The sequence below is a fragment of the Alligator sinensis genome, unplaced genomic scaffold (assembly GCF_000455745.1).
Source record: "Alligator sinensis unplaced genomic scaffold, ASM45574v1 scaffold1343_1, whole genome shotgun sequence".
NCBI lineage: Eukaryota > Metazoa > Chordata > Crocodylia > Alligatoridae > Alligator > Alligator sinensis.
In genome coordinates, this window is record NW_005842810.1 from 31189 (window position 1) to 46104 (window position 14916).

At 42.7% G+C, this 14916-nt stretch overlaps 1 protein-coding gene across 9 annotated transcripts in view; it reads left to right on the forward strand.

The window, feature by feature from the left end:
- Positions 1-14916, forward strand: part of FAM184A (family with sequence similarity 184 member A) — a 189913-nt gene that overhangs the window by 30547 nt on the left and 144450 nt on the right. For all 9 annotated transcript variants that reach the window (XR_003091708.1, XR_003091710.1, XR_003091709.1 and 6 more), the window contains 3 exons: positions 4798-4933; positions 12666-12847; positions 13745-13942. Coding sequence is in view for 6 of the 9 variants with exons in the window: in XM_025191337.1 (XP_025047122.1) it covers positions 4798-4933; positions 12666-12847; positions 13745-13942 (516 nt within the window). In the remaining 3 variants the exon portion in view is untranslated. The remainder of the gene's footprint in view (positions 1-4797; positions 4934-12665; positions 12848-13744; positions 13943-14916) is intronic.

Consider the following 14916-nt stretch of genomic DNA (forward strand, 5'->3'; position numbering starts at 1 on the left):
ACTACAACATATAGTGACCCCAGCATTCATCCCTGCCTGTGGCAGGGGGTCAGGCTAGATGATCTGTTCAGGTCCCTCCTGACCCTAGCTACTTTGAAACTATGTAACAGTACACATCTTAGACCTGCCCTGTAGTTTAGTCAGGGTTATGAAATGAGGTATGCAAGGCTGTTGTTTGTAGTACATCCTTTTCCACACTCCCTGCCCTTCTGCCCTCATTTGTACACTGAACGAGATAGAAAATTACAGGAAGAAAAGAATCACCTTATGGTCAAGGCAACTGAACACTGTGCTGGAGAACCGGATCGTCTCAGCCAAAAGAAAAAGATAAAAGGGATGTGTTTCTTTAGGCTGTGTCTTTATTAAGGTACTTGAGAACCTACTTAGTAATAAATTGTACAGTGCAATAGTCATTCTTTCCTTAATCTTATTTGGGAGGGCTGCAGTCAGTACTTCCTCCTTTCAATCTCATTCCAGCTCACTGCTTGAATTTTACCATCTTCCATTTCTGTACAGGATAAGGAGGTGCTCTACTCTTGTAAGAGTTTAAGGAGTGTTAATGAACATGGAAGCCCAGGAAGGGTGGGTGTTTCTTAAGGGACTAGTCCTGCAGGCACAGAAAAGGACCATCCCAGTACACATAAAAGGGGGTCAAAAAGCAAAGAAACCCTCTTAGTGGAGCAGGGAAATCCAGGAGAGCCTGGAGGGAAAAAAAGAGGCCTACAGGCTGTGGAAGCAGGGGGCTGCTACCAAGGAGGAGTATACCTGCTTGGCTTGATCTTGCAGGGAAACAGTGAGGAGAGCCAAAGCCGAAATGGAGCTTAGGCTGGCAGCAAAAGTCAAGGATAACAAAAAGGCATTATTTAAGTACATAGGAAGCAAAAAGAAGATGCAGGGTAATTTAGGGCTTCTTCAGGACTAACTAGGATAACTGGTAACAGATAGAATGGCCAAAACAGAGCTTCTAAATGATTTCTTTGCATTCTGTATTCTTGGACACAAATACAAATATGTATCCCAATGGGACCTTAGGTAAGCCCAGTATAGTGGTGGACGGGTGTTTCTACCTGGAGTAACATGGGCAGCGGAGTCCCCTAAGGCTCTGTCCTGGGACCGGTAGTATTCAATATCTTTGTTAGTGACTTGGACGAGGGAGTAGAAAGCACCCTGTCCAAGTTTGCTGATGACACCAAACTGTAGAGAGAGGTACACAAACCAGATGGCAGGGAATGAATCCAGGTTGATTTGGACAGGCTAGGGCAATGGGCCGAAGAGAATAGGATGCAGTTTAACAAAGATAAGTGTCATGTGTTGCACCTGGGGAGGAAGAATCATCAACACTCCTACAGCGTGGGAGGGACCATTTTAAGTAGCACAACTATGGAAAGGGATCTCAGAGTCATAGTCGACTCCAAAATGAACATGAGTCACCAATGTGATGAGGTAATAAGTAAAGCTAACCTCACCCTTTCTTGCATAAGTAGGGGCATCGCAAACAGGTCTAGGGACGTGATACTTCCCCTCTATGCGGCATTGGTGAGGCCACAGCTGGAGTACTACGTCCAGTTTTGGGCACCGCACTTCAGAAGGGATGTGGATGGCCTGGAGAGGGTTCAGAGGAGGGCCACTCATCTGGTTAAAGGCCTACAGAAAAAACCTATGTGGACCGTTTGGGAGACCTGACCCTCTTCAGCCTCCACAAGAGATGGCTGAGAGGTGATCTCATGGCTGCCTACAAACTCATCGGGGGGACAACAAGAAATAGGGGATACAATGTTTACCTGGGTGCCTGTCGGGGTAACTAGAAACAATGGCCACAAACTGGAAGAGGGCAAATTTAGTTAGACATCAGGAAAAAACTCTTTACAGTGAGAGTTGCTAAAATATGGACTAGGCTTCCAAGGCAGGTGGTGGTGTCCCTTTCCTTGGAGGTGTTTAAAAGGAGATTGGACAAACACCTGACTGGGGTCATCTGACCCCAGCACTCTTTCCAGCCCAGGGCAGGGGGTCAGACTCGATGTTTCCTGCCCAGGTAAGGGGGGGGGTTGGGCTCGATGATCTAATAGGTTCCTTCCAACCCTAACAACTATGAAAGGTAGTTGTCTCCCTTCTGTACCAGATGATATTAGCCCAAACTGTCTCTTCCCAATCTCTTCCCTTAGGGGAGGGCTCCTAGGTCCGTCTATTTGCACTTCCAGTTTATTAAGAAGAAGTACCTGCCATCTGCTAAATTGTGACAGTTTAAACTTAATCTTTTGACCTAGCCATCTGGGTCCCTAACATGCTTTGGAGAAAATGGAAAAGAGCCTAGTCCTGGTACATAAAATGACTAAGAAAATTTAGAAAATTCCTTACCAGTCCCAGAGGAAGAAAAGTGAGTTGTACAATGTCTCTCAACATACAAAAAAGCTCACAACAGCAACTGATGTCAATTAGGGCTGTAATTTGAACATGTAGCCTCCTGACAGATATGAAAAAAACAGCACTTTACCAGAAGAGAGAGCACATTAGTTCAACCTGGCTCTGCAGCATCTATATAGATCAGGTGCTTCAGCATGCTTTTTGGCGCCTTTATCTAATAGCTGATTTAATAGAGGCTCTGCAGCATCTATATAGATCAGGTGCTTCAGCATGCTTTTTGGTGCTTTTATCTAATAGCTGATTAAATCAGCTGAAAACCCTGGGGAGGGAGAAAACCCTCCCCAACTGAAGTGCCCAATTTATACAGGTGCTGGGCAAGCTGGGTCCAACTAATGTGCTGCCTCTTCTGGGCATGTGCTGCACTTGGTGTGGGGCAGGAGGTGCGCCGAGCTTGAAGTGCTGGTTTTTATTTTTATTTTCAAGTCTGTAAGTGTCCGTAAAGTGTAATTCTAAGTGCTTATTCCTTTCATATTGTTCACCCCAGATCATTAGACCTTGCTTTCTATGTTTCTTAGCTTCCTATATGTAAAATGTACATAGTAACAGCCTCTTATTTCATGAGCTGCATTGAAAATATATGCTTGTGAAGCACCAAGATACTGTATTGATGAGCCCAATAGAAAATCTCCTAAGAAAACTAGTAAATCTTTGTATCATGTTAGCCTTGGGTGCTCTGCCATAAATAAAGCCTGGGTCACATGCTAAACAGTTAGGCTAGAGCCAAATATTGAATAGCTGCTCATCATAGAGTCATAGATAGATAGATTCATAGATGCTAGGGTCGGAAGGGACCTCAATAGATCATCGAGTCCGACCCCCTGCATAAGCAGGAAAGAGGGCTGGGTCTAGATGACCCCAGCTAGATACTCATCTAACCTCCTCTTGAAGACCCATCCTGTAAGCATGGTCCATCTGGATACACTGAATAAGCAGTGAAAAAAGTTGTACGTGATCATATGATTAAAGACTCTACACAATGCGCACATACAAAGGAAACAACAAAAGGTTGTTCTGACAACTAAATATTTCCTAATTTCTTGGTGCTTGACTTGCAACCTTAATGATCTTTTAACAAATATTTTGGTGTATTACAGAAAATACATCAAATATACTACCTGGTAGCACTACAATTAATATTATTGAAATGCAGTATTTCTCTTTTTCCACTGTTACTTGCTGTGTGATGAAATACACACTTACAATATATGTAAACAAGGGGATAAATTTAGGATTTAAATCGAAACAGTGATATTCCTAATTTCTGTGCTTGAAGATCTGTATTTAAGATTGTAATAGCATAAATTTTTCACTTAAACTACAAGTCAAGTGTGTGTTGATTTCCTCTCCCCGCCCCCCCGCAATATTTTATGTGGGATTATTCTTTTTGAATACTTAATAGGAAAAACTGTTCTTTCTGGGACTTAAAACATGCATAGTCATGCTGAATAACATTCCAATTAATATTTACTAAAATAGCATTCTTAACCTACTGCTTCTATGCATTTCAAGTGCTTTCCAGGACTGTTATCTCCTTTGATCTTAGAGAAGATATAAAAATTACATACCAGTCTTCACTGTTTAGTGCATAGCTTGCTTGTTCTTTTGCCTCTTTCTCTTGTTCTTTGTATGGCTTCTTATGTCACATTTCCCTTCAGAAGTGTAGATCAGTGTCATGACAAAAATCCTTACCTTTGTTATTTATACTGCACCTTTTCTTGTCATTTTTGAAGAATTTTTCTTTAATGTTTTAGTGCAGGAAGTCAGGTTTTACCCGACGTTAGCAACAAATGTATTACTTATTGACAGCAGTACAATTAGGAGGGTTTTTCCTTTTTTTTTTTATTTTAAGGCAACAGGTAAAGAATTAAGCTCTGTAGGGTGTTCTTTTTCAAGTTCAGGTTGTGGGAAAAATGTATTGGATGGTAGCTAACCCATTTTTTGTTACTAAATAAAAACTCAGCTAGCAAATGAAAAATTAGTTTTTCCCTGGTATAACAGACTTTACATGGCTGCATGCTTATTTTTTAATGCTACATTAAGAAAAAATAGATCTGAACTACTGCATGAACTGTTGAAAATTACTTTTGGAGTCTCCAAATTCTTGGAAATGCAGTAATTATAATAAAGAGCTATATCGTCCATGTAGTATAGGATTTTAGATTAGATTGTTATGCAGGAATCAGATAGCTTTGCATTTCTGCAAATGTTCTTTTTATAGCACTTAGTGTTAAAATCGCCAACAGAAGAAGATGATAGTTTGTGATTATTTTTAATGTATGCAGAACTTTGTTTATATATGCCAGAGGTGTTTCAGTATCTATATTTTAATGTGTGCTTGTTAAGTTTAATAACAAATTTTGTACTTTGTTTTCATAGGTTCTTCAAAAACAACTAGACGATGTCAAGGAGGAAGAAATATCACTGTTAAGCAAGCACAAAGAGGTGGAAAGTGAGCTAGCAGCTGCTCGGGAACGCTTACAGCAGCAGGCCACCGATCTTGTACTCAAAGCCAGTATGTATGTCTGTATGGCTTTATATGTATTTAGTCTATAAATGAACCTCAAATATTAATTCAAGATTAATGTAATCTTTCTCTTTCCATTTTGTATTTTAAATTATGCAGATATGCAGTGCCTAAAAGGTATTTTACATTATTGTAAAAGGTTCTGAAAGATTTGTATTTCTTTCTTTTTTTTTTTTTTTTAAAGCTTATTCAGTATGCATTTTTACTTAAGATTCTTGTCCAAATTCACCTGCAAGTGTGCATGTGCCTCAAGCACACAGGTTCAGAGACTTTTTGCCTTAGCAGTACCTGTGCAGTGTGCACGTGTCCTGCTTCTATTTGAGTTTTGCCCCAAAGGCCTAACAAGATGCTATGTACTTCCTGTTTCTCAGTTCCTCTTAACCACTTTTGGCTCAAGATAGGGCTTCTGCTGTCAGGCTGAAACTTTTGGCCACTTTGAAAACATTTTGAAAACATTTTTAGATGGTTAATAAGTTGTTAGTATTTCTCTAGTCTGGGGTGGCCAACCTGCGGCTCCAGAGCCACATGTGGCTCTTCAAAAGTTAATATGTGTGTCTTTGAATCTTTGCACAAGCACACGGGGACCAGCTTCCATTTCTATTTCTATACCATTTGGAAACTGGTCACTGTATGCTTGTATAAAGATTCAAGAAGGCGCACATTAACTTCTGAAGAGTCACATGTGGCTCTGGAGCCGCAGGTTGGCTACCCCTGCTCTAGTCCCTGTTTTATTTCTCCTGATTTTTGTTTGCCTATTGACAAGGCAGGAGAACAATCTGACATTGGTCATGTGGCTTCCATTAGGTTAGCAAGGCTCCAATGAGGACCTGCCTACATTTTAAAGGCTGTGTAGGGCAGTGGTTTTCAACTTTGTTGGACCACTGAGACTGAGGATTGCCTTGAGTCTTGTTGGACTCAAGGCAATCCTCAGAAAATGACAACTGTTAGCTTTCCCTTATTTTTTGACTATGGAAAAATAATAGAGCAATTCTTCTGTTAGAAAGAACTCCACATCAGGGCAGAATGTTTTTAACTGTATGACTCATGCATAGGTGCTTCACACCTAACTGAGCTAATATTCCATGGAAATCCATGGCATCCTTAAAAGAATCTCAGAGTACCTCAAATTGCTGCTATAGGGTAACCCTTTCCTCACTTAGGGTCACATGCTAAACAGGTAGGCATGTATACCTGACCCAGAGAGAAAACATAAATACCAGACTAAAGAACTCCTGTTCGGCCCACTTCATTTGTCCTTCCTGTGAAGCACTGGGGGAAAACATTCTTCCATAATAGGCATCGATTTTCATTGACAGGCTTGTCAAAGCTTCAGTTTTTGGGCAAGAAGTAAAATATTTGATAAAACTTTTGAGAGATGCCATTACCTCCCAAAATACCAAATAAGTTTTCCACATTTTGGGGATTGATTGCATGGCCCATTTTTGGGCAGCAATGGCGCTGCATATTATAGCTTCAGTGCAATCACAGCTGCCTACAGCATTTTGTTCATTCTGGTGCCTACTCTCAATATCCTTCTCCATGAATCTGCCATTTAGGAAAATTAAAATCATCTTCTTGTTCACTTGGTCTCTTCGGTTCTGCTTTCATCTGACACTAAAGACAAAAGATACTAAGAAACATGGTATAAACAGGAGGCAATGTATTTCATTTATTGAAATACTAATGAAATTATTGAGGAATTTTGGGAGTAGCCAAATGCAAAACCTGTTCTGCCAGTGATCACTTCTAGATTATTTGAGTTATGTAAACTCTGGAGCTCTTTGTAACTTCTTTACGTAGATCAGAGGTGTCCAACCTTTTTGAATGTGGGGCCGGATCACGAACTTTTTATCACCCAGTGGGCCAGTGAGCCATATTCAAAGACCTCACAGGAAGTGACATCACATCGGGAAGTGATGTCACGTGACCTTTGACACACCTCCTTCTTGAACAGCCCCAATCAGCTCCTCTGTTCAGGAGCTGGAGAAATGGGCAAGCAATCAACAAAAGTGATTTCCCTTGCTAAAATCTGTTAGAGAGCTGTAGCTTCTCACTGGTTTCAGCTCCAGCCAAAATTTTTCCACCACTATCTTGCGAATTAGCAACTCTGAGTATCTGAACCAAAAGAGATGGTGGCATTAAAAGGTAGGAATGTACCTAATGAAAAAGACAGGAGAAAATGAGAAAGAAAGGAGAAAGAACTGAAAATGCCTGAGTATGTTGTCCCTGGGCCCACCCAAGGTACTTTTCTGAAATTCAATAGGAATTAGTGTATCATTAAAAAAAAAAAAATCAACAAAAATAATCTAGACTATTTATCCGTAGGATGACCATATATCCTGGACTGGCTGAGACAGTCCCAGATTTTATAGGCTGTCTCAGTGTCGCAGCCACTGGAGAAAATTTAAGCAAAAGTACCAGATTGGTGGGAATCTGGGAGCTGGGGGGTTGGGTGTGTGCGTATGTGCATGCAGGTGCATGTGTGTGTGCTTCCAAGCACACGTGTGTTGCAGCAGACAGAGCCAAAGCAGCTAATGGGATGTGCTGGGAAGCGCACACACATGCTCATGCATGCACACATGCATGCACACACACACACACAGCCCCAACCCGGCCCCAAAGGGCTCCCAGCTCCGCACACGAACTTACCCCATGCCTCCGTCTGCCATGGACCGGCCCCGAGGTGCCCCCAGCTCTGCACGGGATCTTCCCCCGTGCCTCCATCCAGCCCAGCCCCAAGGTGCCCCCAGCTCCACATGGGAACTTACCCCATGCCTCCGTCCGCCCCAGCCAGCCCCGAGGACCCCCAGCTCCACGTGGGAACTTCCCTCATGCCTCCATCCACCACGCATGCAGGCAGGGCGCGGGCCATGCTGCAGCTCCGCCGGCCATGTGCTGGGGACAGAACCCTTCCCCAGCTCATCCAATCAGGTGCGGCTGGCGCAGCCCTCAGGGCAGCTGCGACAGGACCCAGCGCACTGATGAGCTGGGCCCCACAGGGGTAAGCAACTCCCCTCCTCTCGCTGCCGGCTGCGCCCGCAGACCGACCCTGCCCGCCTCACTGCCACCGTGGCTCCGCGCTCCGCCGCCATGGCTCTGCGCTCCACCCCAGCTGCCACCACGGCTCTGTGCTCCACTGCCATGGCTCTGCGCTCCGCAGCAGCCCTGCGACTGCTGCCACCATGGCTCTGCGCTCCATTGCTGCTGCCGCAGCTCTGTGCTCCGCAGCAGCCCCTCCGCCGCTGAGGCTCTGCGTTCCACCGCCGCCGCCACAGCTCCGCGCTCCGCCGCCATGGCTCTGCGCTCCACCACTGCTGCCACCACGGCTCTGCGCTCCACCGCCGTGGCTCTGTGCTCCGCCTCCGTGGCTCTGCGCGCCACCATGGCTCCATGCTCTGCAGCAGCCCTGCCGCTGCAGCTCCACTCTCTGCCGCCACCGCCATAGGCCAGATAAAATGGCTTGGCGGCCTGCGAGCCATATGTTGGACAAGCCTGACGTAGATGAAAGCTGATCAGCGAGGAAAACTAAGTCCACCTCTGAGGACTTAGTTAACAAAAAAGAAAGATTTCCATTTGATTTAGCCTGGGAAAGAATTCCCAAAGGGGCACCTGTCTTCCAACTTTGTCTATAATACTGGCATAAATCTGATCTTCCTTTCCTTATCTTCTTACCAGGAGTCTGAATAGCAGATGGACTCCATGGTTTTGAATTCTATTGCAGGGTGTGGGATTTTGAAACCAAGAAGTGCCTTATATGTACTTCTTTAAAAACAAGAGCTCTCATAGTTAACACTCTCAAATGGGAATTCTTGAGGTCTTTCTTGCATATAGTTCTCTACAGTTTCAGTGGTTTCTGTTTATTGGACAACTGATTCACACAGTTGTCTCCTACACTAAGAGAAACCTACTAAAAAGTAAACTCTGAGGGGAAGGGCACTGATGCAAGAAAGTTCCAGTGTCACACCACATCACTGGCACATCCCGTGAGTCAGTTGTCTAATAAACAGGAACAACTGAAGCTGTGAAGACCTATATGTAAGACATATCTCAAGAATTCCCATTTTGAGAGTGTTATGTGTGAGAGCTCTTGTTTTTAGAGGAGAACTATAAATAAGACAGTATCTATAAAGAGTCTTAAAGTAAACTTTTCAGTAGGTTTCTTTGCCCAAACCCAGATCTGTAGATCTTCTAGAGAATCTAAAATGGCATAAGCTAAGATTTAATAGCTGTGCCCTCTTATTCTATCGAGTACCAAATTTCAGGTACCCCTGTGAGGAATCTGTTTGCTTAAGGGAAGTTCAATTTCCATCTTTCTTTGTCATATGTAACAAGAGCTCACAGAAAGATCAAAACCAGTTCTGAATTTTAGGATTTATGATTATGGATACTATTATTTCATTTCTAACCCTATGGAATCTAAAAATCACTGTTAAGATCCTCTCCAACATACTGACCTCTGTTACCACATCTCACATTGTAGTATTGAATGATCCACACTATCATTTTAGATTGGGGCTGTCCAACTGGCAGCCTAAAAGAAAAAGGAAAAAGTCTTCCCTTAGTTGAAGGTTTCTCTTCAGGTTTCACTTTTTCCCCTAAGACAGCTTCTTCCTTCCCAGGCCATTCTGTTGGAAGTGCTTTTTTCTCCCATTTTCTGTGACATATCTATTGAGGCCAGTACTGTTTCCAGCTTGAACTACTTCAAATCTGCATTCAAATTTATAATCATATAATGACTACAGCAAGGATAGGTCTCTCTCCTCCTAGGAAGTGGATCATATGTGTTAAAAGATGGTTTACTAGCACAACTTACTGATTGATAGATAAAAGGAATACTTTCAAATGGCAAAATATTATGATAGAATATCTGACATCAAAGAATAGGAGTGCTGGGACATTCTGCATTATTTCTTCACTGCCACTTGATGAAATATTACAAGGACACTATCATTACATAGTCTTATCATTACACAGATCCTTCTTTAAAGGAAAATTATAAACCCCATACATCAGGTCCACAGGGACATAGAATTGTGAACACGCTGGTAGGCAGGAGCCCAATTAAAAAGGATCATGATAGAATGGAAAGCTGGGCAGAAGCCAACAGGATGAAGTTCAGGCTGACAAATGTAAAGTGCTGCTCTTTGGGAAGAATAATTAAAGCTACATATACAAGAGGGGGACAATTGGCTGAATGGCAGCACTACAGAGAAGTATTAGGGGTACTTTTACACGTGCTCTGGGGAAAGGGGTGCTTTAATTAACTGCTCTAATTAAATTAGCTCTAATTAGTGCCTTAAAGCCTCTCCAAGAACCGCTGTAATTAAAGCACAGCCACATCTCATGTATCAGTGTCTCCGCACTTAAAAATGGCAGGTGGGGGCACTTGAATTAAACCTCATTCAACAAGCTTTACTTCAAGCACCCCATCACCATTTTTAAATGTGGGGATGCAGATACATAAAATGCAGGGGACTGCTGGAGTGTGGTAATTGCCACGCTCCAGCAGACTCAACTGAGTCTGCTCCGACACGCTGGAATTCTAGTGCATTGGAGCAGTCTCTGTGCTCATGTATAGGTGCCCTAAGAGTTTTGGTGGATCACAAACTCAATATGAGTCTGTGATGTGGCACAGCTACACAGAATGCAAATGCTGTTTTGGGCTGCATCAATAGGAGCATTAGATGCTAGACGCAGGAGGTGACAGTGCCTCTTTACTCGGCACCAGTTAGGCCTCCTCTAGAGTATCATGTATAGTTTGGGCTTCACATTTTAAAAAGACATGGAGAAGTTAAAGAGCATCTAGGCATAGGTGACAAAAAGGGCTTGGAAGCAAGCTATATGAAGAAAGATTGAAAGGTCAGCTTGCAGAATAGGCGCCCAAGAGGGGACATCATAGCAATCTTCAAATATCTCAAGGGCTACCAGAAAGAAGAGGGAGAGCACCTTTTCTCTGTTGTTGCAGAGAGCAGAACATGGACCAATGGCTTGAAGTTGCAGTAAAGTAGGTTTACCCTGGATAGCAAGAAAAAATTCTTCACTGTTAGGACAGTAAGACAGTGGAACAGACTGCCTAGGGAAGTTGTGGAACCTCCATCGTTGGATATATTCAAGAAGAGTTTGGATAAATATTCATCAGGGATACTCTAGGAGTAGCTATGCCTGGAGTGCTCTCTCAAAAGCAACAGTTAGAAGCTTATAAACTTACTGGATTCCATTTTAAAAGTAGTTAGGGATTGGGTTGGGGGGGAAGGGGGGAGTTGACTCCACAACTCTAATACGAAGGCTGTTTTAGAATCATTGCTCTAATGGTTAGAAACCTTCTAATTTCTGGTTTAAATTTATTCACAGCCAGTTATACCATTTGCTTTTGGATAAACATTGTTCTTCAGCGCAAATATTCTTTCCCTCACTGAGATATATTCATTTGGATTCCTCTATATGTCTACTTGTGCCAGAGGATTGGAGATTCACAGAAGTTTAAGGCTGGAAGGCACCTTGTGAGAACATCAGATCCAGCCTCCCTGCTCTGGGCAGGAAAGACTGCTGGGGTCAAATAACCCCAGCAAGGTGTGCGTCCAGTCTCCTTTTGAAGTTCTCCAGGGTAGGTGCCTGCACCACCCCTTCTGGGAGTCTATTCCAGAGTCTGGTCACACAAACCATGAAGAAGTTTTTCCTTGTATCCAGTCTAAAACCTTCTTCTAGGAGTTTATGACAGTTGCTCCTAGTTTTCCCCTGAGCCAGTTAGATGGGCTAACATACTACCTGTCTTTACAAAAGGGAAAAAGGAGAACACAGGGAGTTACAGACTGGATAGCCTGACTTCAATACTTGAGAAGTTACCAGAGCAAATAAGAAATCCATCAATTTGCAAATATATGAAAGAGGAAGGGGTGACCCTAGTGGCCAGCATAGATTGATTAAGAACAAATCATGTCAAACCTATTTGATTTCCATCTTTTACAGGGTAGCTAGTTGAGTGGTTGAAGGGAATGCAGTCAACATAATGGTACTTGAACTTTAGTAAGGCTTTAGATATAGTCCCACATGACATTCTCATAAGTCCACTGGAGAAGTGTGGCCTGAATAATAGTAATGCTAAATGGTTAAATAATCACAAGCAAATAATTACTAATGGATTGGTATCCGAAGGGCAGGGATTTTCAAGTGGGATTCCATAGGGTTCTGTTCTGGTATGACTTTTTTTTTATTAATCACTTGGATGTAGAAATAGAGGGGTGGTTGAGAGAACAAAGTATTTGCATTTAGAGGAAAAGAAATTAAGGGGGAGACATGACAGAAGTTTTTAAGTATTTTAAAGCTTCCCCCAAAGGAAAAGAACAATGGTTCCTTGCTGCATGGGGCAGGACATAAAGCAATGGGCTTAAACTGCAGCGAAGCAGATTTAGATTAAGTCTCAGAAAAATTCCTTACTGTAAGAACAGTAGGAAAGTGAAATAAAGTGCTAAGGAAAGTTATAGAATCCCCTTCATTGGAGGCAAGCAGAATGTCATACCCTTTTTTGGAACTCTGCCATCAGATGTTCAAGTGAAGGAAGGGCCATGAGAGCACTCAAATAATAAGCGTTATGAGAAGATTGCACCATTAGAGCTTCACCTCTCGAGCATCCCATGAATGTACAGAGTCCCTTTTGCAGAACTTTAGTTACAGGTAAGAACCTTCATATCTGAGATGTTAAATAGCAGTTTTCTTTTTGTAGGCCATATTGGGATGCTTCAAGCTACTCAAATGACACAGGAAGTTACAATAAGAGATGTGGAAACAGAAAAATCTAGATTAAAAGAAAAGCTATCTCAATTGGAAGAGGAAAGGAATCTGTTGCAAAGCAAAACACAGAGTCTGGATGAGAGACAGAGACAGCAGGTTCTGGCACTGGAGAAGGTAAAAAAAATAGATTTTTCTATTTCAGACAAACAAACAAAAGTCTTACATTTCTAAGAATTCTTCTATTTCTACACGAGACAACATAGCACAAAAAGAGATCATAGATTTTAACATCTAATTCTTTACCTATATGAGGGGGCAAACATAAAGTCAACAAGCTAGACCTGGCCCATAGAGCTGTATTAACTGACCCATGGATCTCTGAACCAACCCTAGTAACCATGTGGGACCTGCATGTGGCTAGACCCAGCACTCTGTGTGCTACGTACAGCACAGGGATCAGTCTGGACCACATGCTGCATGCAGCAGCCATGCCAGACCAGCTCTGCACATTGGCTCTGGACCTGATCTGAATCAGGCTGTGTTGCAGGCAGCATGCAGGGCACACCTCATGCCATGTGCAGTGTGCACAGCCTTCCCGCCTGTATACTGAGTGCAGCATGCACCAGCCCCAAGGCTTACTCTGCATTCAGTGCACACAGTACAGGGCTGCCTATGGTCTGATCCAGGATGGCCCTGGAGCCAGTGCACAGGGTCAGTCCAGTGAGGTGCTGCATACAGCTTGTGTCCCGGACCACTTTGTGCTGGATGCAGTGCTGGGTCCAGTCCACATGTTGGGTGCAGGGCGAGCCCTGGAGCAGAGGTGGTGCATGTTTTATGTGGCCCACAAACTGACCCAGCAATGCTCATTCAGCCTTCAGGGCCAGGTGAGTGTGACACCCCTGCCTCTCTATAATTGTAAAAGGTTTTTGAGTCTAGTGTATTTTGTGGTGTAATGGGTGTTTGTGTGTTGTCAGTAAAAATGTTGTAGTGGTTTTTTGCTTTTTTCACTTTGAAGTAAAAAAAAGACACTTAAGCAAAGGTGAGTTTGCAATATTTGTTTGGCTTTTACAGAAGGTAAGTGAAGCAAGGGAATCGCAACGAGAATACTATGAGAAGGAGCTTATAAAACTGCAAACAAGATTGGAAGGAGAGGCTGCACAGTTAAAGGAGGCTCATTCTAAGACCTTGGAAGAACTGGCATGGAAGCATCATACTGCAATTGAGGCTGCACACAGCAATGCTAACAAGGATAAGAAAAAGCTACAGATAGTAAGTAGAAACAGTTATGCATACTCCAAGCACAAAAGGATTTTGAACCTTGCCCATGAGAACTGGTATAATTTGAACTTTGTTTTGGCTGACTTACTCGACTGCTGCTTTATAGCTATTACTTTATACTTATAACTACCAAAGGAAATGTTGGCTTCTTTTCAAATAAAAATTCAAAAAGTATGTCTCTTCTGTCCATAAAAAGGGAATTAACTGTTGTAGTTTACAAAGGAAATAGACCATTTTAAGTAGATTGAAAGGGCTACAAAAAACAAGTAGACAGATGATGCACAGCATAGCACTAGAAATCAGTCTGAATCATACGTAAAAATAATTTTAGATGCATGAAACCTTGGTAATTGGGAGCTATGTAGGTTGAATTGAGATGAGCAACACAGGTAACATCCACACAACCTGAAAATAAAGGCCTGTGTTTAATAGCATTCCTTCATTGTGGTTGCTATGATATTCCATTAGGTTGGAATGCTATGTACTTTTTCTTAATGCTCACTGTTCAGACTTCTATAAATGTGAACATCCTGGTTCAGCCTTTAGCCAGCTCTTGTCATGGATTTTTGTTTGGGTTTAAGTGCTGCCAGCATAATATATTTTTCACAACTCATAAAGGTTATGCATCTCTCTCCAAACAACTGCTCTACCTGTAAACCAACCTCACAGCCCCAGTGTCTCTTTCATCTGCTGTGTAAGGTCATGTGCTGGACCACTGGATCATTAATTAATTTAACCCTAAAGTTATATATTGAACCTTAATTTAGAGTGTGTCTTTCAAAAATGCCTTAGAGGATTTAGAATCACAGAAAATGAGGGTTGGAAGGGACCTCAGGAGGTCGTCTAGTTCAGGGGTGTCCAACCTTTTTGAACGTGGGGACAGATCATGAACTTTTTATCACCCAGTGGGCTGGCGAGCCATATTCAAACACCCTCTGTCCTGGGCCAGAGAGACCCTGCCTGTT